The following is a 25,947-nucleotide window of genomic DNA, read 5'->3' as shown; positions in this document are numbered from 1 at the left end:
ATTCTCAGGTTGTCCTCAAGTGTAAGAATCCCTCAAAACCTAACCAACAAGCATGAACAGAAGTCAGTGCATAAATTCTCAGTTAAAAATACTTTAAATTGAAAGAACTATAACTGGGGCCTACACGCCTAGAATACTTCTTGAACCGCTATAGAAGATGCCATGAAACATCCTGGTCCCAAATAGCCTCACAGATTAAAATTTAGTTTCTTCACCTATTTTACAATAAATTTGTTTTACTTCTGCCTGGTGAGATTGCTAAAAATCCCTCAAACCCCACCCCCACCCCACAAAACCGTCTGAGGTCACTGAGAAGAGCCTGCCAGAGTTACTGGTACAATTCAGAGCTTATTGCACTTAGACATAAGTAAGGCAAAAATAACAAACTAAAAATAAAGGGATAAACTGCCCCCTCCCCAGAAACCAAACGCCATCCTCTCCCTCCACAGCATGCCTCAGCTTCCCCCGCACCGAAAACAGTTCAGACCCCAGCACATACTTGTTCAGCACGGCACGGGATCATTTCAGGATCTCCTGCTTGCAGGAATGTGAAGGACTGAAGGAGTGAAGGAGTCGGATGTATTACAGAATGCCAAGAAGACTCCTCAAAAGTGGCGATACACCCACGACTGTGTTTGGCATTCAGTATTTCATGTTAGTGCCACCAAATACAGAAGTGGAAAATAAAGTGATTGCTACCAGAAAAAAAAAAAGAAAAATCAAACACTGGGCCTTAGGCATAAGCAAAAAATTGAGGGGGGGTTATATGTATTTAATAAAGCAGCATTTCTTTGATTCTGTTCTGCTTATTTGATTGTCTAAAGCCGACATCAACATAACGATAGTTACAGTAAACATTTGAGTTCAATAACTAACCAGAGCTCTTTTAACAGTATCCTTTGTGATTTATAACAACTGACAAGACATCCTAGAAAACAACTGCAGGTCTTTGTAAGTTGCTTTTTTATAGCATGAAAGGAGATATTTTAGTCAGTCTTGCAATGGGAAGAATATTATTGCTGAGCAGAACCACCAACCCAGGCACCTGGATGTAATCAGATACCAAGACTTTACATGTACACCAGCTCTTGCTACATCCCATCCAGAATCACATCATTATTAGTCACAATAATTTTAGCTTTGTAACTTACGGGAAGTCTTAAAGAACCAGGAAGTTGCAACATATGTCAAGCAACTTTTCATAAGACACAGAGCTGAAGGACAACGTAGCTACGTGGCCAAAGGGACCACGTACCACTGAACTGAAACTCAACAGTTATGGGCTGAAGGCCTGAGCATGGGGATGCTGAATGCAGCTTCTGTGCAGTCTTTAGTTCATGTATGCTGGGACAGAACAAAGTAATGCCGTGCAGAAGCCACGTATCACGGTTCATTGCAGACCAAGAACTGTATCTGGCTACTCCTGATTATGTATTCAGATTACATGCCATTAAATTTCTTACCCCGGGAGCAAGGGTCAGAGCATAGCATTTTGTGGAATAGTTTTGCACTCTAAAATACTGACAGTTTCCCTCTCCAAATAGACATTCAAAGAATGGTGAAGGGCTGGGCAAGAACAAAGGTGGCAGTTTATCCCACTTGGAAAAAAAAAAAAAAAAAAAAAATCTAAGTCACCACATCACAAGACTATTTTAGCTAAAAATGTCACTTTGAAATCAAACAGGGCCACATGGAAATTGGTCTGAACACAATGAAAAAAAAGGAGGGAGGAGTCTTAAATACAGCGATCTCTAAGTCACACGTCTCCAAGGAGCAGTAGCTCCTTTGTATACGTGCTAACATCGGAGTGCTTAGTACCAGACGGTCTATTTGCTCACAATATTAAGGGGCATCTAGAATTAGCTATGGGAGATTTTAAATCGCCTGCCGATTGGGTATAGAAAGGCTTGATCCAGAGATGGTCCGTCAGTCAAGAGCGTGGATTCCCCGGGCCTTCCCGACGACTGTCTTGCAAACTAAAATAAAGAGACAACAGGAAAATCCTTGAGAACCGCTTTGGAAGAGCAGTGTGCCAAAAGAAGTGTCAGACCAAACCTTCAGAAAGCAGATGTGAGACCCACTGTCACCAGCGCAGACACTGGCAACACATCACTGCATTATTACATTTCAGCACTCATCTAGAGCACAATTTCCAACGTAGCCTAAAAATTACAAACTTGCAATTTAAACAATCTAACAAGTCCAGAGGCTACAATACAATGGAGAAGACCACCAACTCATTTCTCTAAGAACTAGAGTAAATGTGAATGAAGAAGAAACTAAAAAGGTTTAAGTTGCATTAAAAAACTAAAATAGATCTACCAGAAGACGCCCCTTCAGACCCTCCCTCACCTTGTGTTCCCCACTTACCACCAGAAAACCAGCAGATAACAGAAGACAAGGACAGCTAAACAGTCCTTGATACGGCTGTGGTTCTACCCCACCCCGTTCTTTCCAAGGACAGCTAGGATAGTGTTTTACCGCCCTAAGAGAGTGGTGACTAGTAACTTGGACTGCTCTAAATAAATGCACAATCTCTTCTTTCTCCTTGCCTTCTTACTTCCCTAATGCTATACCACATTTCTGTACAGTGACTAAGAAAAATTCACCAAAACCAAACTCCAAACCGATTACACAACAGAATATGGGTCAACATTCTCAGCACTGCTTACACGTTATCATCCAGCATACTGTCTATAATACAGCCTAGGGATTTGGCCAACGAAGGCAAATTCATATATACTCTCCAGTATGATGGTCCCTCCCCAGCCAAGTTAGCATACTCATAGTGAAATAGATGAAAAACAAGTAAAAAGCTGAAAAATCGTCATTGCTGCTTCTCTTGCAAGTGTGGTTCCAGGCCTTGGCCCATTAGTAAATACTGTTAATAATCACTGCGAGAAACACATTCCAAGCATATTTGCAAGGAATTCTCAATTTCTGAATGTATTCTAAGTATCTGCAGGTCCAGCTTACTCTTTTGGGACTGACAAAGGTTCTGTGCAAGTCATGGAAAGTAACACATGCGTTACAGACATAAGAATAGCAGCAAAGGCTACAAAATGTTCTAACACATTTTTCTTACGCTTTTCACTCAGACATTTCTTTAGAATAGTTCTGAAGCAAGACAGTAAACTCACTCAACCTGTCAGTGAAACAGGTTCACTATAAAAACAATTAATACCACAGATTTGCCTGCCAGAAGCTACAAACAGGATAATTTCTTAACCAAATGTATTTTTTCCTCCTAAACAGAGCAACACAGAGTTTTGTCAAACCCTCTTGATACTTACAGTGCACAAGGAAGAAGTCATGTTAGTCATCTGCAGCCGTCATTCCTTTCACTGGATCTTTTTCTCTCATCTGAAAGAGGAAACACTATTCCAGTACCAATTCTCACATGATGTTATCTCAAAATTTAGTGGTATGGAACACATTAAGCTACCTCTTATGTAAGACGCTGATTATATCTGAGCATCCCAAATCAGTGTTTGGGAATATGCACATGCAGGCACCATTTTTGGTTAAGGTGCAGGTCTGCTAGGGATCTGGAACCATTATCCAAAGGGCAGAGTGTACGTGAAACTATAACGAAATATCCCGAGGCACGAAAGAATAAAAGGGTGCAGGGCAGGACACAAATCACGGAACAATGTACTCATTATTACCAAATTCGTGCTTCTCATAGTTAGAACCCTGTTACATACCCCCACTACCTGCTTATAATCCCTAGAGCTAAAAATCCTGTTACTGAATTGGCTTTTGGAAACTAACAAGGACAAAAATGACCATTCAGCTTTGAGTAAAAGCTAATAGAAGATACTAAAGCAGTAAATGAATCATCGCCACTCATACCCTCATTACCTGTGGTTCAATACATTTATTGGCTCGACAACAAACAGAAGGAGAAGTCCATAACAATTAGAAGGAGATGCCAGCACAACAGAGTCACAGCTAATCATTCAAATAACAAGCAGCATGACCTAAATAGCAGGAGGACAATACACACTATGCTATGACAATGCAGCAGTCTTTCCTCTCTCTACTGTACTGGATAGAAACAGTTTCTCGCACTACCCACACCTGCCCTGCTTTTCCACTGACCTCATCCAGCTGTCTCTTGGTCTCCTCCTCCATCCTACGAATGTCCTCCATAGTCAGATCAACCCACTTATCAAGCCAGCAAAAGAGCTGCCGATGGAAGTTTGTGAAGAGACGCTTTTCTTGCTGCAAAAGGAGGAGTAAAAAAATATAAGTGAGCTTACTCATAAGGCAATTAACATGGATCTAACCGGATCACAACAATTTTGAGAGATGTGTACACTGAAGAACCAGCTCCCTCGCCCACCTTTCTATAGAGCTGCCACAATTGGAAACTGGAGCCAGCTAATTTTTCTTCTTTTAACGGAATATCTAAAGGCTTGAATCCCCAGAGAAATGCATTTTTTTCAAGCCTAGACAGCAGCCTGAACAGTGCATTGAAAGAATTAGTGAATGCTTTAGCAATTTCCTTTGATTTGACAGTATTGTTCTGACTGAATAAAATGCTCCAGGTGTGGTTTACTTAAACCACGGTAGTTGGCCTGAAGGTGCAGAAAAAAAAAGGAGAAACAGAATAAAAGTATTTTTAAAATAATCCTTGACTTGCTAAAACCTGCAGGTTAGCAAGTGTAAAGGGCTGACATACACCTATCTTGCTTTTTTCTTTTGCAGTGACCTAAAAAAAGCCTAAACTTGTTTTCCAAAGCTGAAAACCTTTCAGCAGAGGTAACTAATGCGCACAAGCTACTTCAAGTTAGGACCAATTTACTTCCACTTTATAGGAGATAAGCTAGACAGCATCATTATATTAGACATGGGTATTCAATGCCTTTTGGAAAGTTCTCATTAAGGAAGGACACTTCAGTTTTACCAATTATGGTTGCAAATCTGATAACTTGTTCTCATCAAAAGCAGCTCATCTACTTTGACATAAACGTGTAGCTGAAGAGACACTCATAAAGAGAAAGGGATTCAAGACACTGCTTTGTTCAGGGCTTTTGTTACAAGTATTTGAAATCCTGCAGCAGCATGGTCATTCCTCCTTAGAGTTCTCTTTAGGTTATACCACCAGAGAACTGGTTTTGCAGAAGCAGCACTGTAGTTAAATCAACATTATCCACGGAGAAGTCTCCATGATCTGAAGTCACAGGCATTTTATGAACATGGCCTTGCCTGGAAAATTGCACGTACCAATTCCCAGGTCTAGCACCCTGCTGCAGTTCATGGGTTATGAACTCTGCCACAGAAAAAGTTCTTTCCAGGATATCAACTACTCATGTTTTAAGCTAATGAAGTTTCACGCTATCTGCTTATTTTTAACACAGGTTTTTCAAGCAGCAGACTAGGAAAGGAAAACATGACTAGAGCTCTAGGACTTGTCAGAAAGATCCTCAGATGATTAGGGTCAGGTAACTGAAGCTGTAGCCACAAAAACATGTCTTGCCCCAAAGTAACCCTAGTATAGATGCATCATCTCATCATTCACAAATCAACTACCAAATGACCATAACTCTCAGGCTGATCTATTAAACAGGGCAAAACAGCCAGTTTGTCTTCATACGTTCCAATAGCCAATTCACACAACAGTCAGCCAGCCCTGCCCTTGGACGAGCAGCAAACTGAATTCAGCTTTAACAGACTGCAGTGTACCAGGCAGAGGCCTTGACTGTATTGCCTGAGGTGACATGACCCGCTTTCAAGTTCGTATCTCCAGACAGGACACACTATTAGAAGAAGATGAGGAAATGAAACATGCCTCATTTCCACATCTCTCCCCATCAAAGAGCTCACTTACCTTCTGTATAAAGTTCTCAACTTTATTTTGCAGACCCCACCACTTGAACTTGACTGTTACCAGTTTGTAAGCACACATGTATGGACAATCTGTCTGTTTCCCCAGCTCCTTCTGCAAAGACACAAAGATATCCACATCAAGACTCTGGTCAAACGTCTCCAGGGAAGCAGCTCTTTCAGTTGTAACTATGAAGTCTTTCCACAATTCCTCAAAATCATCTTGCATCCTTACACCTTGCCTATCTCTTATCAACAAGTTTTGTCACATCTTTGCATATCCCTTTTCCATGGTATTTAAGAGCATGATGAACACAGACTCTAGTTTCCTCCACAGGTAGCCTTCCCTCCATTTTGAGAACGGACCATTCCTTCCTCTCTGTTCTCCATTTTTTCTTCCATTAAATTTCTGTCTTTCAGTATCTTCACTGTTACACCACAGCTACTTAGTTTCCTTGAAAATTTTTTGACAGAGTCCTTATCTAAAACATTTTGGAAACAGATATCACCTGAGTCATCCACATAATTATCAAGCCTTACAGAAAACTCCACACCTTTGTAAGGTGGACTTCCCTACTTTCTTTACAGGAGGCATATCCACTCTTCCCAAGTGAACCATATCAGCCTCAGCTTCTACTAAGTCTGCCTGCTAGAGAGCAGACTTGCACACCCATAGCTCCCCAGATCCTATTCAGAGTCCCTTTTAAAGACTGGTATCATATTTGCACTTCTAGAGTCTTCAGATTCCAAGGATATAAGTGAAAGGTTAAACACTGCTGCTCATAACTCAGCTATTTCATCCTTGAATTCTCTTGGGTGAACCCTTGGGCTGGACACCAGAGAGCTCTGGCTATTTCTTGGAACTCTTTCTGTCTATTTGTACCAAACTCCTTTAACTTCAGAACAGATCACCAGCAGAGTTCTGTGTTTCCTTCTACAGGCTCCTTTGGCTCCAGTCCCTAGTATCTATACTTCAGTCATAGCTGATACAGTTCCTGAACTCACGCAATCCATACCTTCCAGTTGGGACCCAGAGGTCCACGTCCAGTCTTGACAGATTTAAATTTTGCTGGATCTTCTTCTGCTTTGTAATCCTATTGGACAAACACACAAGATTAAACACAAATTATCCTACTGTTACCCAACTCACTGTCACAAAGGATTTATTTTTCTGGTGGGCAAAGACTAACCTCTAACTGCCTTCTCAAGAGCTACTGTTTTCAGACTTCAATATTAGGTCAGGCACTCTTCAAGGAAACACATTTCTCCCCCCTGTGCTGTGTCCTAGACCTATGTGAAGAAGTGGTAACAAACTGATATGACCTTTGTAAGGACTCCTTTGGGGTAAGACTATCAGAAGATCTGCAAACCCTCAGGATAGGTTTCCTGTAACCACTCTTTCTTTGGGAGCTAAACACTGCTGCTACAGAAAATCGCTATGCTCCCTGGAGTTGTGGTATCTGGTATTTTTCACAGCACTGTATCAGTACGATGCTCACTTGCTGCACACTAGAAGACAAGTACTGTCAAACCCACAGTACCACCAAAAAGAAAGAAGCACCAGTTATGCCCACTATTGCACAGGAAATAATTTGCTGCATTCCCCTCCTGCATCTTGGATTAAGACTGAGGTGCGTACTCTACTCCTGCCCCCAATTCAATTACAATGAAAACAGACTCAAATCATCATCAGTTTAGTGCCAAAAGTGATCAATTGGTAGCATTTTCTTTGGGAGTCTTCTGCTCCAGGTGAATTCTCCTTGCTCTCTGACAGCATTTAATTCAGAGTAGTTTGTATTTGCAGATACAGCTCACCACCTGCCTAACCTATCAGAAGCAGATGCTACTCATGTTCTACCAATTCATCTTTATTGGAAAGAAAAGCTAAAATAAGTACTAATTCTGGTTCAACACCCAAGGCCAAGTTTGAGAACAGGTAAATTAGCTGTATGTGAGTGGTATCAGACACACTAAGTGGGGAAGCTCAAACAATATTCCATTTTTATATAGTTGGTTTTTTTTCCAGTACTGTATGGAAACATCCTTTAGTTTCTTACAATAACTGTAGTGATTCTTAGATCAAAGTATTAGCTCATTATTTCAAATACACTTGTGAAGCCATGGGTCAGTTTCAAAAAGGAGGCAGTTTAGAAAAGATCCTGTATGAAAAGGGCAGTGCCATTTCTTGCTATCCAAGCATTATAATCAGCTGCAGCGCTGTAGAACTACATATATACACTGTCATATGCACTGTAAGGCTAAGCAACACATTTCACAGACAGTATTGACATAGATTTTAAAAGAGCTCTTCCTCTAGCCTGTCACTTTTAAGGAATGCTTTTCCTCCTCTTTTCATCCTCTCATTTGTCCTGTTACCTGTGACCATCCCTGGGAACACAGTTTGTACATTATTCCTCTTTTAGCACAAGGCCTCCCACACCAGGGAGCTCTTACCCACCTACCATACCTTGGGAAGTACTTGACTCCGATCAGCAATGTCTATATAAATAGCTTCTACATTCTTCCATACATCTGGCTCCAGTTTATGAACCTGCAGTGAAAGTACAAGCCTAATGTAACCAATTCAACAGAACACTCCCATTCTAAAACTGTAAAAAAAAACCCAGAGGGAGATGCAGACACCCTGTGTTCCCCTTCCACACAAAGAGAGGACACCACGGTAAACACACAATATGAGATCTTCTAAAGAAGCAAAGGTGCTCGCACAGAACAAGTGTTTGGGGGACAATTTTATCCCAGCATATATGAGAAGCCAACCAGAGAGAGCCTCTGCCTTGCTAGTGCAATAAACTTTTCAAATCCAGGAACACAGCAAATACAGTTCACACAGCAACTCTCTAATCTAGCACAGAAAGCAGCGTTGTGACATTAAAGAGATGAATAAAATACACGACACAAGTACTTACATTCTCTTGTGTTCCAAGATCTGATATATGCCAGGTTTCAATTTTGATCAGGAAGTCATCCTTCATATACTCATTCTGTCATCAAAATAAAGCTTCTTATTATTCTTTGGATACGTAACTTGTCTTCTTATTAGCTAGACAAGCATTAGGAAAGTCAACTAAAAGAATTATAATTTCATTGGGGTTGGACTTAGAGAACTTCAGGATTATATGTAAACACATCATTGCTTTTAGCAAAATTGTTTGATCACTAAATACATAAGATCAAATAAACCACAAGTTGTTCATGAAAAAAACCCCACGAGTTCCATTGTTTTAATGAAACATTCAGAGTTTATAAACAGCTTTTTCTTTTAAGGACAATATCTGCCACTCTATTTAATAGAGTTTAGAAGGGGTAACAAGTTAACTGGCAGAAATTTCCTTTTCAAAGAGTTTATTGATCTAGCACTGAGGACATATTTGGATGCAACTCTTCAAATGAACAACAATATTAAACTGATGTGTTGAGAGCTTTTCACACTGGAAAGGGAAGGGACAAGAAGCATAGTTCTGCCAAGTAAGCAAAAAACTTTCCATTTCTCTTTATTACTGCCAGTAGAAAAAGACTTCCAAAGGTAACCCTATCCTCTCTCAAGGGAGTAGCCACAAAAGCACAAGCCAGTGAAACACTCAGCATGTAAAAAGGAAATATCAAATTTGGAAGACAGATTACTCAAAGGGACCTAATAGTATGAGCTAACTTTCTTTTAATCAGTTTATCTAGGCAATGGTACATTCCCATTTGTAAAGCTGAGCATTGCTGCAGTAAAGATCTCAACCTCCAGTTACAAAGTGTTTATGGATATGCCACTGTTGATGAGGGGGTTTAATCTACATGATCTTACAATGACAAAAGCTAAAGTGCCTTTAGCTCAGGCTAAAGAGTTTCTTATACCCAGAATGCTTCATTTCAGACATAACACATGCTTCCATAGATCATCAGTAAAAACAATACTTACTGTAATAACTGGTCCAAGAAATCAACACATGAAAAGAAAGAGATACAGTACTTTAGTGAAAAAATAATACACAGCAACCATTGCCCTCCTCCCGCTATCAGCAAAACAGGGACAACTTCAGCTTCCCAGGGGGCTGCTAATACTACTGGTATCAGTAAAAACCAGCTAACTTCACCCCCTTCTCCTCTGGAAATTCTCAGACTTGGAGAAACCCAGAGGAGCAGCAATTAATTATGTACAGCCACTTCTGCGCTCTGGACTCCAGCCAGCTGGATGAGAAGATGGAATGAGTATGTTCAGCTGACGGCATTTTACCAATCCTTTCTCAGCTTGCAGATAAGAAACCTCTCCGTAGTTCTGAAGCAAACACATGCTGGATTTCAGGCCAGTACAGACCTCATCGTTCCTGCATGCAGTAACCAGACCCTCTGCATCTCTACTGCTCATGGTAACTAAACTCCCTGGATAGTAAGGCTCAATTATTCAACACAGAAAAGAAATTAAAGATCCTGTAACAGTCAACATCTGTTCCACCTGAGCCATCAGAGTACGTTAGTAATTCTACTCAAGAACAAGGATGTCTGAAGCTAGAGCTGAACTTTGCTGGTTTGTTCTGAAGTTTAAAATGAGGGCTTTACTAAGAAGCAATTTTGTTTCAAAGGTACTATAACAATTTGTGAGCTTCCAACCCAACATCCCGTAGACAGTACCAGGCCGCATCACCTATCACACACATCCAGCTACCTGAATTGCCTGCTGCTGGGCCTTGGCCTGTTCTAAACCCCTAACAATTTGAGAACTGTTTTTTTACAGCAATTTACAGCAGATTTAATTATTTAGACTGACAGGGTGGGGGGAGAGAACAAGAAGGCAAAGCTGAGGCTAGTTTTTAAAAGGCTGAACTTCATCTGAAAGAATATTTTATTATTTCTGCAAGAAGGAGGCTTTTTCCTGCTAGTCCAACCAAAATACTGAATAAACCAGCAGTAATTAGAAACTAGAGCCTTCCCACCTTCCCATGACTATGCAGCTGCCTTGAAACAGGTTCCTTCACCTTCCTAATTTCTTCTCTGTGGGGAGGACTCCTCATTTGTAAAGCAAACAAATTAATCTCTTTAGAAATATCGACTAGAACTTAGATGCTCAGCTTGCTACAAATTAGGGCCTGCACTTGAGGCATTACAGCAACTCCTACACATTTCAGCTGCAGTTTTAACTTCTCAATTTCTTGACATTTGGCCACAGGCCATGCTGACACTGAGAACAGTGGAACACACATCAAATTGCTTTTCTAAAAACATTCAAGCAACATTAATATTTAAGTCAGACTGCAGAAAAGAACCAAGAACTCTTTGGCACCAGCCCAGAGTTATACCTACTAGGCAATCCTCCCTTCATTTTTACTGTAGAAGTTGTAACTGCATACGACAATCTCGTTTACAGTTCATACCGTCAAAGGAGCAAAGCAAGGCTTCCATTCAAAGTACATTAAACCAACATATTACAGCACAAACAAGTGTTCAGAACTGCAGAAAGTTATAAGCTAGGCGTTTAAATTCCCTCAATCCACAGCACGTCATTGATAATGGTATATAATATGCATATTAAAGTAATAATTGAGCTTTTCAGAGGAGATACAGGGAAATGTAAGAAGGATAAGCTCATATTAATAAAAAAAAAATACCATGAGGCACAATTAACTAAAAGTACTGCTTTATTAAAATTTAAAAGACTCTATGAAATAGCTGATGTGCAAGTAAGCAGTGCTCCAGGGAGCAGCACGGTCGTATCACCTTGGTACAGGAGGGCAGAGGCAGAAGTACCACTAGTTTAGTTCTTACGGTGTCCCTGGCTCTTAAATTTCAAACCCTAGTGAGAGGGCTGAAAGCCATGCCACTCGCTGTAAGCCAGCACGGCTTTTTTATGTTGCACAACGATTCACATGAGGCCATCCAAGCCTTCTCACGCAAGACCAAAATACCCAAGCGCATCCCAAAGTAAAATGATAATGCACAAGGCAGCCCACACCACACACACGGGTTCTTCCCTCCTGCCCAATACTAGCAAATGAAGGTTTCATCAACTTTTCTGAGCTTTTCTGTGTCAGGCTGGCAGATTCTCTAAACAGATTTGTCAGCCTCCGCATAAAAACTGCCTTCTGCTCCAACCCCCACAATAAAGTACTTTCTACCTCATATTATATTGGTGTTTATTACAGTTGAGGATTTTTTTTTTGTTATGTTATCGTTTCTAGCATACCAAAATCTGAAATTTATTTGACTGTGCTGGAAAGTCTTGTACTTGATTTTAGTGTCACATTTTTTCCACTTAGGTAGAACTTTAGCAGTGTGTAACTGAAGGATAAGCAGCTGAGAGTGGCAAAACAAGCTAACTCCATACCTTTGCTTCAGAAACCAGTGAAGAAGAAGAGGAGGAAGAGGATATAGCTAGGCATTATGTCTAACAAAACCTACTGGAGTCAACTTAGTCAGATCTGTTTCCACAATCTAAAGAATTAATGAAAGAACTGTTTGTGTTTAAACCAGTTCAGTGTACTTAGCACGGAAATAAACTAGACATTTACTAGCTAAAGTAATATGCAGCAAGAAAACTGCATCAAAATGCAGAAGAGAGGTTGTAAATAACTTTATTTCAGCATCTTGAGTTGTGACACATTAAAAACTTGTCCTGCAGTTGATGATGACAGTATCTGAACACTGTAGTTGATGATGACAGTATCTGAACATTGTAGTTGAAATACGCATTCCACTAGACCTCTGCACGTAATTTCACGTACTGAAGTAACACTGTTCTCTCCGACTGCAAAGCTTTTTCCTTCTTTTAAAACACTTCATTTAAAATCCTCTTAAGTAAATTGTTGAAAAATAAATATTTCTATATTGAGTTTCAAGAACAGTTGGAATTTTTAAGTTTACAGCTCCCACAGCAACTGTTCCACTAGCAAATAGCAACAAATGCATCCTTCAAAGATACAAACAGCATAAAGCACAGCCAAAAATACTACCTAGGTTTGGAGGCAAAGTCAAATTTGCAGTTCCTACAGCAAAGACGACCAGAAAACCAGTACTGGTTAAACATCGTGGCTGATAACTTCAGGGAGTAAATAAGACACCAAACTCTCAGTAGAAAGTGAGCTTGACATCATTTCACCACCCTGCGCAGCTTCCAGAGCCGCACCCCACACTTCACCGATGGATTCACTTTACGCTTGCTGGATGAGATTTGGATATCTGTGTCAAGGCCCCAACCCAGAAGCAACTGTAGTGTGACCTGTTCAACCTTCTCTAACCTCGGATCCTGCAACTGAGCAAATATCAATCGCATAACACTTGCTTCCATCAAACTACACTATGCAAGGTGCAACCAAGATTTTCCTTGTTCCCCTCTTGCATCTGCCTTTTTTTTTTTCCCACCAGGCTATGCTGCGCCTGGGATAAAATCATCCCTCACATATTCCTTTCTCTAGTGTTACTCATCAGCTCCTTTAGTAGGACTAACACCCATTTTTTGGTCTGTTCTTTTCTGCTGTCATTCATTATCAGAACGTCAGATAAGGGCATTTGTTTTAAGTCCACAGCACAGTGCTTTTCCTGACCACAGAAAGGGCTTAGAGAGCAGAAATCCAAGATTTAAGAGCTAAAACAACTTCCCTACTGGTTGCCTCCTTCCTTATCCCTCCCGCTCCCAAGAAACCAGAAAGCCAGCAATCCACAGTCCTTCCCCACGCACTCACCAGTTCGGCAGTAGGGATAGGCATTCCATGCTTTTTCATGTATATTCAGAGCTCCTTCAGGGGCCAGCATTCTCACAAATGTTGGCACTTTGCTGCAGAATTTGGGAATAGGAAGAAAGGCATTGGTAAGAACCACATGAGGGCTACGGCCCAGACACTCTGAGACAGGCAGAACACCACTTGAAATGCAGACGCTAGAGACTGGCACACGCGCACATTGGTGGAATTGGTGGGGTACTCCCCACCCCCAGTAAGATGATTTCCAGGGACTGCTGAACTGGACAGGTTAATCTAAACTTTCTTTACATGATGAAAGGAAAGAAAAAAAGAAGAGGGGGGGCAAAGGAGGCTGAAAACAGGTTGAATGCTAGGAGGCATTTTTGGTTTTGGCCAAATTCAAGTATGAAAATACTGGGTAACAGGATTGTATTTTCTTTGAAAAGCTCAGAGCCAGATTTTTTTGGGACAACAGCCATGCTTACAGGGGTGGATAGGTGTACCAGCGATGCTCACTTCCAGCTGCACCATGTGCCAGCTGCTGTTGTACTTCTGTCCTACCTCCATGTCTTTCAGCCTTTATGTAATCTGTGATTTACACAGTCGCTGCAACCCTATTGCATCTTCCTCCAGTTCCCATTGCCCAAAAAACCTTGTTCAACTCTGGGAATAAAATGTTTCACATACCTCTGTAAGTGGTAGATCTTGTGTGTGTACTGCCCACGCTCTCCATCTCTTTCGTAGGGTTCATTCACCAGGACCTCCACTCCTTCACCTCCACCAGTTTCATTTTTACTGGCTTCTGCCACAGAATACAGCTGTCCCACTTGATACTAAAGAAGTTAAAGACACATTATTGTGATAGCTGTTAATTTAGCAGAAGTATTAACTTTACCAGAAGAAGCCACGGATAAATTTATTATCTGGAGAGAAAGAAGAGAAAAGGACATCCACTTGTGTGTCCAGATAAGCAGCTCGTCTAATTTCATTTTGATATAGAAAGCTTAGCGGTAATTAGAAGGAAAGCACTGCCAACAGTGTAGTTACCTTTAACCCTCAAATCTCAAGCTCGAAACCAACACAAATTCAGGAGAAAGTAAAACAGAATAAAGGAGCGTCAGGACAACATTTAAAGAAAACACAGACGACCTCAGACATATGGCAGCAAAATCCATTGTTTTTCCTTCTTTTTGGCACACAGGTGTCCCAATTGTTCAGGTCAAACAGAGAATAACGCACTGCCAGTCCTAAATTAATGAGCATACAGTACTTTAACCAAAAGAGTCCCAAAGAACTTCACATGAAGTTTTTTGACAAAATGGGGGGTAGGAGGGAAGGGAGTCGGAAGATGAAGGGTACTTGCACCACCTAATTTAAGTCCTCTGAGAAGAGAAACAGACCTGTTCAATGTGCACAGCTTAGGAGCCCATTAGAGTCAAAGATGAGCATCCCCCAAGTGCAGTTCAAAGCAACTAAGAAGCTTGAAGTAAGAGGGGATTTGCACCAGTGGGCTTTGCAATGAAATGCTGCTACCTCTTAAGGCTGAGTATACTGAAATTACCCTTCCTGGCCTTTATGACAAGGCCTAATGTACTCTCTCACCAAACCTCCCTTGCCAAAATTGACAATATGATCAGATCAGGTCATTTCTCTTCAGTGAACACCCCCTCCCCTTCTGAACCTGCTTCAAACTGTTCTGTCAGGTCTTCTAACCAAGCCTTTTCTTCCTTCTCAACTGTCTTTATCCAACACCAAATGATGCTTTACTTTCAAAGAACAAAATCCATTCTGAAAACTTTATCTAATGAAATAATGGAACCAACTAGTGCCCAGATGACCAGTTGATCCATGCTGTCACTGCTCCCCCTATTATTTTTCCCATTATCTTTGTTTTGGGTTGGGTTTTTTTTTTCCTGTATCACACTTCCTCCTAGCCACAACCCTTAAATCACCAATAGGGAAAGCACAGAATTTCAACATAAGTTGAATTCTTGCCCTAAGATCATTTGTCAGTCTCTTACAGACACTCACTTGGCAGAATTATTTCCCAGAAATCACTCAAACTACTTGATACTATACAATCTCTTTCATAAGAAGCATGCCCAGATGTTTCACAGGGAAGAACAGAGGAAAAATCAAGAATACGAGCAAAAGAGAACATTCTTCTCTGCAGAAGATGTAAAGACTAACACACTCTTGCCTCTGGTAGCTAAACAAGGGGATGCAGAGCTCAAAAGAAACAAGATCAAATGAAGAAAATTCAGGCAGTTCTCTTTGAGGTGCCGTTAGATGAGCAGACAAGGATTGAGGATGAAGCTAAAGCGCTAAGTGAAAAGGAAGTGTTCAAACTTTGTAACAAAGTTTTCAGAACAGAAAGCGAGCAAAACAGCAACTGTTACCAAAGGCAGTCGAGAGAGGCAGACTGAAAGGGTAATCCACAAAGTGTTAGGCATCAGAAGTGCAATGATTAAAAATAAATAAATAAAATAAAATCACACCCCCCCCCCCAAACCTCCAAAACATAACTACAAAGCAATGGAACACTTGTTTAGACCTTCTTCCTTTTCCCCAACATAGGGCTGTGTATCAGAACCAGGAATAGCACTGACCAATCCCTACACTGAAACCCAGGCTGGAAAAGAGGAAAACTGCTCCGAGCTCACAACCTAGAAACACTTCACTGGGCTGGGAGACATTCAGCAATGAAAGAAGACTTCTACAGTGGTTAAATTTTGTGGTCAGAGCATCCACAATAAAAGCAGCAGCCAAGCTCTATGGTGTTTTGTACTGTCTGGTGCTAACAAAGACCAAGAAAACATTTATTCCTGTTGGAAGAGTAGTAGATGGTAAGCCAAAGTAATAAGGCCAGATGTCCTGGCCTCAGTTAATCTGGGACAGGGCAAAAGGCGTATCAGACCACTTCTGAGCTGAGAGCAACAGCTCTGCTGGATCTCTCCTGAAGGGACTGGCCCAGGTTATACAAGCACCTCTCGCTTGGCTGGACAGTTCCTGCACTGTCACCAGCAGATTGGGTTTCAGTCTGGATTTTGGGCTGCAGTACAACTCTCTGCCTTCTGACATTTCACACACCACATTGCTTTCCTTATGACTCCCTACAGAAGACCCACACAAAGCAGAATACTCACCCCCCTCCAGAAGAGCAAAACATGAGAGCTCAGAAGCAAGCTGATTATTAGCAGAGTAAGAGCCACACTTACACTCATAGACAAGAGAATTTATCATGAGTTTGGCAACTACAGCCTTAGAGGGGAGGACTGAATGGCTGTGACTGCTTTGCAGCAAGACTCAGGACAGGTCTCCAAGGGCACAAACAAATTCTTCTTAGTAAGAGTCTCTCATTCATTCCTTCTCCCTTTTCAGATACGTGGGTCAAAGTTCAGACACTAAGAGGATAAGCCCTTTGGTTTGGCATCTTCATCATTTAATCTCCCCTGTTATTTCTGATCCTTTAATCGCATTGATAAAAGAGGAAAAGGCCCAAATAAAACTGTCCCAATGAACAAAACCCACAGCATCTGCCTGCGAAAGTTAACAGAAAAACAGATTCTGGCTCATGAAGCCCAAAGTGTCAGACAGACCGATCCCTGCAGACCCGAGAGCTCCAAAACACCTTCTCTTCTGCAAGAAATCCTCCCTCTTGATCTGTGTCACAACACCTCATATACACCTGACAGCGTATCTTCATTACACCCAATTTCTTTCAGAAGGCCTGAGCTCAACGCAGCCATCTTCAAGAACAGTTATTTTCCTGAAAGCAGCTTTGAACACAATTAATAAATAAGAGTCCTTTGTGTTTGGCAAGCTCCTTCCCATGTGAGGGGAACAAAGAGGCAGCACAGAATGTGTACACACAGCTCTAATCCATACCAGCATTTCAAAGTGGCAGCTGGCAAGACACCCACACAGCCCCTCAAGTCCGTGCTCTCCCAGTTGGCACTGTGCAACGTGATGCTGGTCAGAGTACCAGAGTAAAGGTTCACACCTAAGATACAACAAGGTTTTTTCTTTTTTTGGTGCCTGCAGTGCGACAATGTATAAAACAACACAGGAGTGCAGCTTGCAGCCTGTACTTGAGCAGGACCACATTTTGGCAGAGTTTCCTAGTAGAAGACAGCCTGCTACAGTCTAACTCCTACATCCCAGCCTTAGAGTTTTAGTCATCACCAGGGCTTCTCTTCCACTGTTTTGTTCCCATCTTAGCAGTTACTTGGCTAACTATTCAGCACTGATCTCTCTATTCATTAAGTCACATCTCCCCAGTGCCTTCCTGATCACTAGCTTTCTCTCTAATTCCTTACTACTGATTAAGTTCCATTTGCTAAGGGTGAAGACACTGACTGAACACAGAACTCGCAGCACATCACAGAACAACACAGAAGACTCCCTCAGCCCTATTACAATGCCTCAAAGTCATAATTCATTTCATTCCCTATCTTACGCATTGGCATCAGATTTTTGGCAACAATTTGCATGCAGAAGGTGTGAACTCTCAAGTCTTTCAAGCAAAAATTGCCCATATTCAAGTGCAATCAGAAGTCCTCTTGCTAGCCAGAGATGCTTAATGAGCAGCTACACGGTCAAGAGCCACAACAAGCCTCCAGAGCCCTATTTAAGAGTTTCGTGCACAAGGAAATCCTTGATAGCAATGAAGTTTTAACAGCTGTTTCGTAATACAGACAGCAGCGTAGCGACCAAGTAATGCACTGACGTGTCAGCATCTTTCCACACGGGAAGGGGGATGAAGCAATACACAAACCTGAAGCAGCAGTCATCCCTTGAATCAATACTGAAAATAACCTTTCTTCTTAAGCATACCTTTAAAACTACCATATCACGTAAGTACATATGCAAAGCTAAGCAAACTTCAGCACTCTTTCCGCTTAGGGAACTGGTTCCTGAAATCTGGCCAATCACACGAGAACCACCAGACCTTGAAAAGGGGCATCACTCAGGGGACATGGTGACAATAGGTAAGTTTGGGGAGAAACTAAGTTTGGTCAAGCTGGTGGTTTACCCCACAGTCCAAGCACGTTAAGGTGTTCTCTAGTATTTCTGTTACCTCTCTTCTAATGATATTTACTCATCTTCACTTTGTAGACTTTTCAGTAGGTTACTCAACTCTCTGGAACTCCTTAGATCCAGAAAAGAGGAAGACACCTTCCAAAACAGATGACCCCAGGGCATCCTCAGACAAGGAGGTTGCTGGAAACCGACAGATTTACATACCACCCAGAACCTCAATTTTCCACACAGGCAGCCTATACACAAGGCTCAAATGTGCCTGGCACTGAACAGCCAGCCAGGGAGGGAAGAGAGTATAGCGAGGGACTCGCTTTAACTGGATGAAAGTTAATCCTAGTATCAGAGAACTCAGAAAAACCCTGTGCTGGGTTCCATCCAGTCTAACCCCCTCAAAGAAACAATCTGTACATTGATGCTTTGACTTTCTCTTTACACGGCTTGATACCTAGGAGGCTTATCACTATGAGGCAGGGCTCCTGTTATTCAGGCTAATGTCTTCAGTTTATTGGGCTCTGCAGTACCTTATTGTTTACCCACAGCTTTCTCTAACTTGCAGGTTTCCATCCTTTGCTTACTTGATAAAGCTTATCACGTTAGTCCCTTCTTTGTCAAGGACTTCCCCACACAAGTAGCACTCAAGGAACAATAAAAGATCCAAACATACCTACTCTAACACTTCAGTCAGCCTTCTATTAAAACCACTTGAAACAGATTTATGTAGAAAGCATATAAGCTACAGGTAAGGAGTAAGTAACAGAGAGACTTTTGGCATTCACAGCCTCATTCTTGCACCAACATAGACCTAAAACCACTTTCTGATCAGAGGTCTAGGCTTTCCATCAGCATGCAATGCCTGTCACAGCAGACTGCTCCACAGGAACAAGGAATTCAGCTTATACATTGCTTTTCTTTAACTAGCCAGCCTCATGGCTGCAGGAATACACTACAGCAAGTTCTAAACTGTGTTCTGACAAAAGAGTAGAGAGTTATAAAAGGGACTTGCTTAAAACAGTGCTGCCATGATCCGGCTCACCACGGTCTCTGCCACAGTAGCTGCTATATTCAGGGAAAAGAAAAACGAACAGGAGTGCTGTTATCACAGCTCTCCCTAAGAGTCAGAACAAGCCCTTGATCAGAGCTCACAAACCAAAGGCTTACAGCCAAGGATCACAAGAGAAAACAAAACACATCCAGAAGAAGTAATCTATTACACAAATGCTACGGACTCAGTCATTGCAATTTCTCATCTACCTTGCTTGTACGAACATTAAAAAATTGAAAACTTTCAGATGGTCAGATTCTCTGCAAAAGTGGTGTTCAACGCAGAAGGGAGGAAGGAAAGATAAGCTGCAACTCTCAAGAGAAAACAGCAGGGAATCAGACTTTGCACAGCTACTCCATGGCCAGTGCAGCAATCAAAATGACCGTCTCCATTATAAACGACATTTCTTCTCTCAGTTACAGCTTTACCTAAACAAAAAGAAAGTTTTCTTTCTGCAAAAGCTTGAGAAGACAGGTCTTAAAGAGTCTTAAGTAAGAGATACATAATCTTTCTTTTGCTATACCAGCTTCAGAAGTGAGAAGAAATTGTTGCTCTTTGTTCAAGAGTTTAAAGCAAAAGAGTTCCAGCAAAACATAGCTTAAAGGGTAATTTAAATTTGTACTAAAGCTTCATGTACTCTTCATGTTAAAAAAAACAAACAAACAAAAAGAACAATAGTATTAATCAAAAGGAAACTGCACTTTAGAACAGTCTGACCAGTCAAGATTTGTAATCAACACATCTGAAAGTACTTTATAGGAGAGATAATCAGCACCTTCAGGCTTAAAGAAATCCAATTATTTGGTCAAAATGATGGTGAACGAGTAACAGCTCACAAGGGTACTGAAGACAGTTATAGCCTTCTCTTGCATTTTCCAGTTTTTGTTCATACGAACGGCTTTGATTAAAAGTTTGTTTACAGTCCTAAAGAAAGGAAGCAAGAAGAAAAGGACTTACCTCCTCCACAGACACAGGCAGGATCACACGGCTGAAAGGGAATACAGAAACAGAAAGTTAACAAATATCCCTGCAGCTGCAGAATGTACGTGACCCGTTCCTCACAGCAATAGCTACACAGCTCTCCTCTCCCCCCTACTATTCCAGCATCCACCTAGTGCTAGCATCCCTCACGCTTAGTCTTTAGCCCCAAGACTATTTTATATAACAGCCTCAAACAGAATCAATACATGACAGAGCGTAACTGCAACCCCGTATTAAAACTGTCTGATTCTCATAGACCCTTACTGGGAACGCTTACAGCCTACAAATCCACACAGCATCAAAACAGTTGTGTGTTCCTCCTCACTACAGCCTTTCCACAGTCACATCTCATTTCTCATCAAGTTGTTGCAGAGCATTGCTATTGCTTCAACAATTTTGCAGACGGCTGTAACAGTCACAAGCCATTGCAGGACCTGCTTTTGTCCCATCCAGCAGGGAACAACATTAAATAGAGAACTATACGGAAGCCTTGCAGAGGAAGGTGTTGCCATTTCTATACATGAGTCACTTTTTTTTTTCCCACATTGTGGTTTCCTGAATGCCTCTTAAAATCAACTGACTGCACTACAGAGCAAAAACTGCCAGAAGTCACACCGAGATTTTTTGAAAAAGACAAGAATAAAACTGAATTTAAAGCTGATAAAAACACATGCATGTTAAGACCTTTAAAATGTTGTATCTATCTCCAAACCTAGATTTGTATTTGACCTCTGCTTTCAGTAAGGATGATGTTGAAACAAGAAACCAAAGGAAGATACAGATATGAAATGGGTACATCTACCGTGGGTGGAAGAATTCCCAATTCTTTGGGAATTAGTCTCAAAGAAATTAGGGTATAATGGGATGAGGAAAAACTCCTCTTTATTAATAAACTGATTTTTAAAAAGTGATATTGGTGAAAATTGAGGGGGTTTGCTACACTAGAGGAATGTTACCAGCAATATACCACAAGAACAAAGTGCAAGAGGGGCAAATGTTTACAGATTATGCAAGATTACTTATGACAGCAACGTTTATACTGGCTGCAAAGTACTGCAGAAAGAGCTATTGAGAACTGCAGATGTTCAGTGTCAATAGAAGCAGAATAGTGCACTATAGGTGCTCGTTTTCCCCAAGCACACGGTGTCAACAAACCCAAAATTAGCTATTGCCGACAAATATCTTCGTGTCATTATGGAAAAGCATCTGGAAACATCAGCTCAGCGGCAGTTCAAAAGTAAACACAACATCAGAAACTGGAACACCACACATACACGCACACAAAAAAGACAGTTATGCCATTATAATCTCTCAGGCATCAACACCTTGAATATTGCATATAGTCCTGGTCACCTCATCTCAAAGAGGGTACAGAACAAGTGAAGGAAGGCAAAAAAGATGACCAGAGATGGGGAAAAAGCTTCTGTGTGAGTTAGCCTATGCTTTCAGCTTGGAGAAAAAAACAGCTGAAGGGTTAAGACGTGCTAAAGTATTAGAGAGTCACGAATGGTGTGAAAAAGTGAATGGAGAAGGAACAATGACTGTGTCTTACAGCAGAACAAGTCAGGAAAGAATAAAAATCATTAGGCAACAAGTTTAAGACCAATCAAGTGTACTTCTTTACATCGTGCGTACTTAAGTTACAGGATTCCTTGCCAAACACAAGAAGTATAAGCAATTTTAAAATGCAATTTGATCAATTCGTGGAAGTCTGTATGCCACTTACTGGTAGGATATACTGAACAACAATCATTATTTATATGTTGTTTCCTAAAAATACATGCTAGAAGGCAAGATGGAAGAGGACCTTTGGTCCAATTCTGTACGGTATTCCTTATGTAAGGGAGAACAAAAAAAAAAAAAAGAAAATGGATTTCCACAGGTGGACCATGCCATCAAACATGACATTAGGTTAGTTAACTGGATAGAACTGCAGTAAGAATGAAAAGAGGGACAGGGTGATAAGTAATGGCAAAAGACCAAGAAACAGGGAAGAAACAACGGCTTTGGAACAGAGTTCAAATATTTTCCTTCAGAAAACCTGGTGTAAAAACACTGATGTAAACTAACGAAATTCCGCTTGGGAAACTGGAAATCACTATATCTGAATATTATCTTAGAGTTCAACGTTCATGAACAGAGAAACAGAAAGACAAAGAATAGTTTACAATTCGCTTAGCCTAGCAAACCAAGAATGCGGGGGATGACTAACACTTATAGGTAGTCAAGTGATAAAGGAGGAGGAGGGAAGACTACTCAAGAGGATCCAGAGGAAAAGCTTCACAGAAGCAGCGACAGGAACAAAGACACCTAACTTTGGGACAAAACTTGATCAACTTCTGAGAAATTACATGACCTGGTTGCCTGCCATATCAAAGGTCTGAAAATGAAGAAAAACATTTAAGATCCTCCTAGATTAAAATCTGCATCAAAGGACAGTAAAGGGAAGTACAGCTACAAAGAAGGTCATTATCGTCACTTCACAGGAAAGGGAAGTAAGTCTCTACACTCTGATTCTCCTCAAGGTCTTACGATGCAGTTTAAATCAAAATAAGGAGAGCAAGCAAGACCTCAACGAGCATTTACAAACCCTGAAACCAAAAAAATACAATCAAATGAACAAACCCCATGCAGCTTATCTGCAGCACAGATCTGAAAGACTGATAGGACATCGAAGAAAAACATGAAAGCTATCACTGCATAACCATCAGTACAAGAAGCTGTACAGAAAAGATGATACAGATTGTCTGACAATAAAAGATGCGACATTGGGGTTTTGTTACATTGCTCTGTTTCTCTACTGTCTCCTAAAATACCTATGGAGCACATAATAATGCCCATTTGATTTAGTAAGGAGAACGTGACAAGGGGTCACAGAGATGGAAGAATAATCACCTCAGATAACACACAGTTACAGCTCATTTGCACTTTTACCACCTACACTCAGGAGGCAAGAAGGTACCCATATGCAGCGTTGGGGCAAGCAGAACTAATCAAACAATAACAGCAAAGTACTTCAAATCCCCAGGTCACAGCAAAACAAGTAGATTTTATGTGCCTTAAATAACTGCATCCTGGAACATGAGATTTAGTCAAAAAACATCTCAAATAGCAGGTAAAATGGGCAACGTTCACATACAACATCAAGGAAGATTCACACCAGAACCAATACAGTGAGACAACTCAGAACGTGCAACTGTTAGAGCTAGCTGGGATCCCAAGTCGTAGAAAATAAATGCTCATTTCTGAAGTACAGTAGCAACCTTGACTGTCCTTAGAGCCACATATGTCTTAATAAAGACACAAAGAAGGGAAGAAAAGAAACACGACAATATAGCTAATGACAAAAGGTTTGGTGACCCTGCTGAAAATAGAAATGGAAATAAATTTAGCAATTTTAGTCTTTTAACCTTTGGTCTTAACATTTACGCTTCACATTTTGTTTCTGAAACAGGCAGTGTGAAAGACTAGTAGACAGGTTGATTTGGTGAGGTAAATGATGACACCAAGTGAAAGCGACTTTTGGAAGCGATGCTCATCAAACCGAACTTACATACTCTCAGAAATCTGAAAATGCAAAGTATGCTCCTGTCTTTACAAGACACCCTGTAGGTAGCACAGCTCGCTGCCAAGTAAGCTTTACTGCAGTATAGGGCAAGAGATTGTAAGCAGAAGCACGTTCACATTCATATATGTGAACAGAAATAAACCAGATAAGTCCCATAAGAGGAAGAGTACATTGACCAACTAAATCCATAGGAAAATATCAACAAAACAGATGTTACAGAAGAAGTTAAGTATCTTTTCATGCACCTGAAACTAAGCACTGAGCCCAGGTTCCCATGTGCTATCCAGTTTAACACTACAGAAGGTAACGGTGTCTCTATGTTACAAAGACCAGCTCTGCTGCTGCCCTTCTACACCCCTTTTGTTGGATAAAAATAGCAAGGGTTTAAGGACTGGTAAAAATGAAAGTAAGTAATCAAGTTTAAAGACAACTATGAGGATTAGTACAACTCTCAACACAGTTTTAATATTTAAATCCACGATCCATGGTCTGGCAATGTACTTGCTATAAAGAGGACACTGTCATGTAGGTAAACATGTCTGAGAGATGACCTGAAAACCTACTATAAGGGGAAGAAAAAAAAAGTCTCTTCCACCAATCAAAAGAAGTTTGAAAGGCTAGAACGCACTTAACTTAAGAATGCACTTAAGTTAACCTTAAGAATTCAGGAAAGAAGTATGTGCAGCAGTATGCAGAGCTCGAAAACACCTTAGCCAAAGTGCGCCCACCCAAAGAGCACACACGACGTTAGCAAGCATAAAGCAGCTGAACAAAACACACACTCACGACAGACCGTCCAGCCTGTTTTCCACCCCTTCTTCCCCATCACAGGGCAGAACAACCGCAGCAGCCTCAAGAACTCTAAGGCGAGATTTCCACATCAAAAAAAAAAAAAAAATTTTGGAGCTCTCTTATTTCTGGCACGTTCACTCTTAATGGACTCTCTAGGTAGAAATTACACAGCTAAAGAAGAGGAGGGGGGTCACAGCCAGGCTCGCCACTCAGCCCTGTGACAACGAGAAGGGGGCGAGACGCCGCTGCCTCCCGCAGAAACCACCGTGCTCCCAGCCGGGCTGCCAGCCCAGCTCCCGGCTCCGGCAAGGCCCTGGGCGCCATCAGCGTGTCACCCCGGGCCACCGGGAACACCCAACCCCCACACACAGTGCGGACCCGGCAGCGAGGACAAGCGGCCGGGGAGGCCGGGGCGGGGGGGGGGGGGGGGAGCGGGCAGGAACCGAGCCGCCCGACCGGGCACCGGAGAGCCGCAGCGGCGGTGCGCAGAGGAAGAGAGCGGGAGGCCAGTGCCCGCCGGTTGCTCAAGCAGAGGATGCCGCTGGCAGCCACCGGCTCCCGGGGCGCCCCCACCCCGCCGCCGCCGCCGCCGTGACCTTCACTCCCGCCCCCACCGGCGCCGCGGCCCTCACATAGCGCTGCCCACCCCCCCCACCCCCCGCTCCCTCTCCGCGGCCCGACGCCGGCCGCAGTGCAGGGTAAGGCCAAGCCGCCCCCCGCGGCTGGTCACCGCGCCAGGCCCGGGCCAGCGCCGCCGGGAGCGGACGGGGGTGACCGGGGCACAGCCGGAGGGGTGACGGGGGCCGGAAGGGGGGGAGAAGGGGGAGCTCCCCACACTCACTATTCCTTGATGAGCACCATGGCGGCGCCGCCACGCGCCTCCCGCCCGGGCCAACCCCGCTGAAGGTGACAGTCGCCTCCCGGCCGCTCCGCTGAACCGCGCCGCACCGGGACGGGGCGGGCGGCGGGGAGGGGGGGGGGGGGGGAGCCCGGGGCGGCGGGGATCAGGG

The 25,947-nt window shown here is 42.2% G+C and overlaps 1 protein-coding gene across 1 annotated transcript; it reads right to left on the bottom strand.

Annotated features, from left to right (window-relative positions):
• Positions 1 to 1,614: 1,614 nt before the first annotated feature.
• Positions 1,615 to 25,849, bottom strand: PITPNA (phosphatidylinositol transfer protein alpha). The gene is made up of 12 exons (XM_086475089.1): positions 25,779 to 25,849; positions 20,554 to 20,584; positions 14,199 to 14,344; positions 13,515 to 13,606; positions 9,761 to 9,768; positions 8,760 to 8,834; positions 8,300 to 8,383; positions 6,849 to 6,926; positions 5,837 to 5,947; positions 4,105 to 4,227; positions 3,294 to 3,363; positions 1,615 to 1,976 (listed from the first exon to the last, which is right to left on the bottom strand). The coding sequence occupies exons 1-11, from the start codon at positions 25,796 to 25,798 to the stop codon at positions 3,316 to 3,318; spliced, it is 816 nt and encodes a 271-aa protein (XP_086331215.1). The 5' UTR covers positions 25,799 to 25,849; the 3' UTR covers positions 1,615 to 1,976; positions 3,294 to 3,315.
• Between the last annotated feature and the right edge of the window lie 98 nt (positions 25,850 to 25,947).

Source organism: Leptosomus discolor, chromosome 18 (assembly GCF_034619465.1).
Source record: "Leptosomus discolor isolate bLepDis1 chromosome 18, bLepDis1.hap2, whole genome shotgun sequence".
Taxonomy (NCBI): Eukaryota; Metazoa; Chordata; class Aves; order Leptosomiformes; family Leptosomidae; genus Leptosomus; species Leptosomus discolor.
The sequence above is the reverse complement of the archived record's forward strand: the minus strand, read 5'-3'. Positions and strand labels throughout refer to the sequence as shown.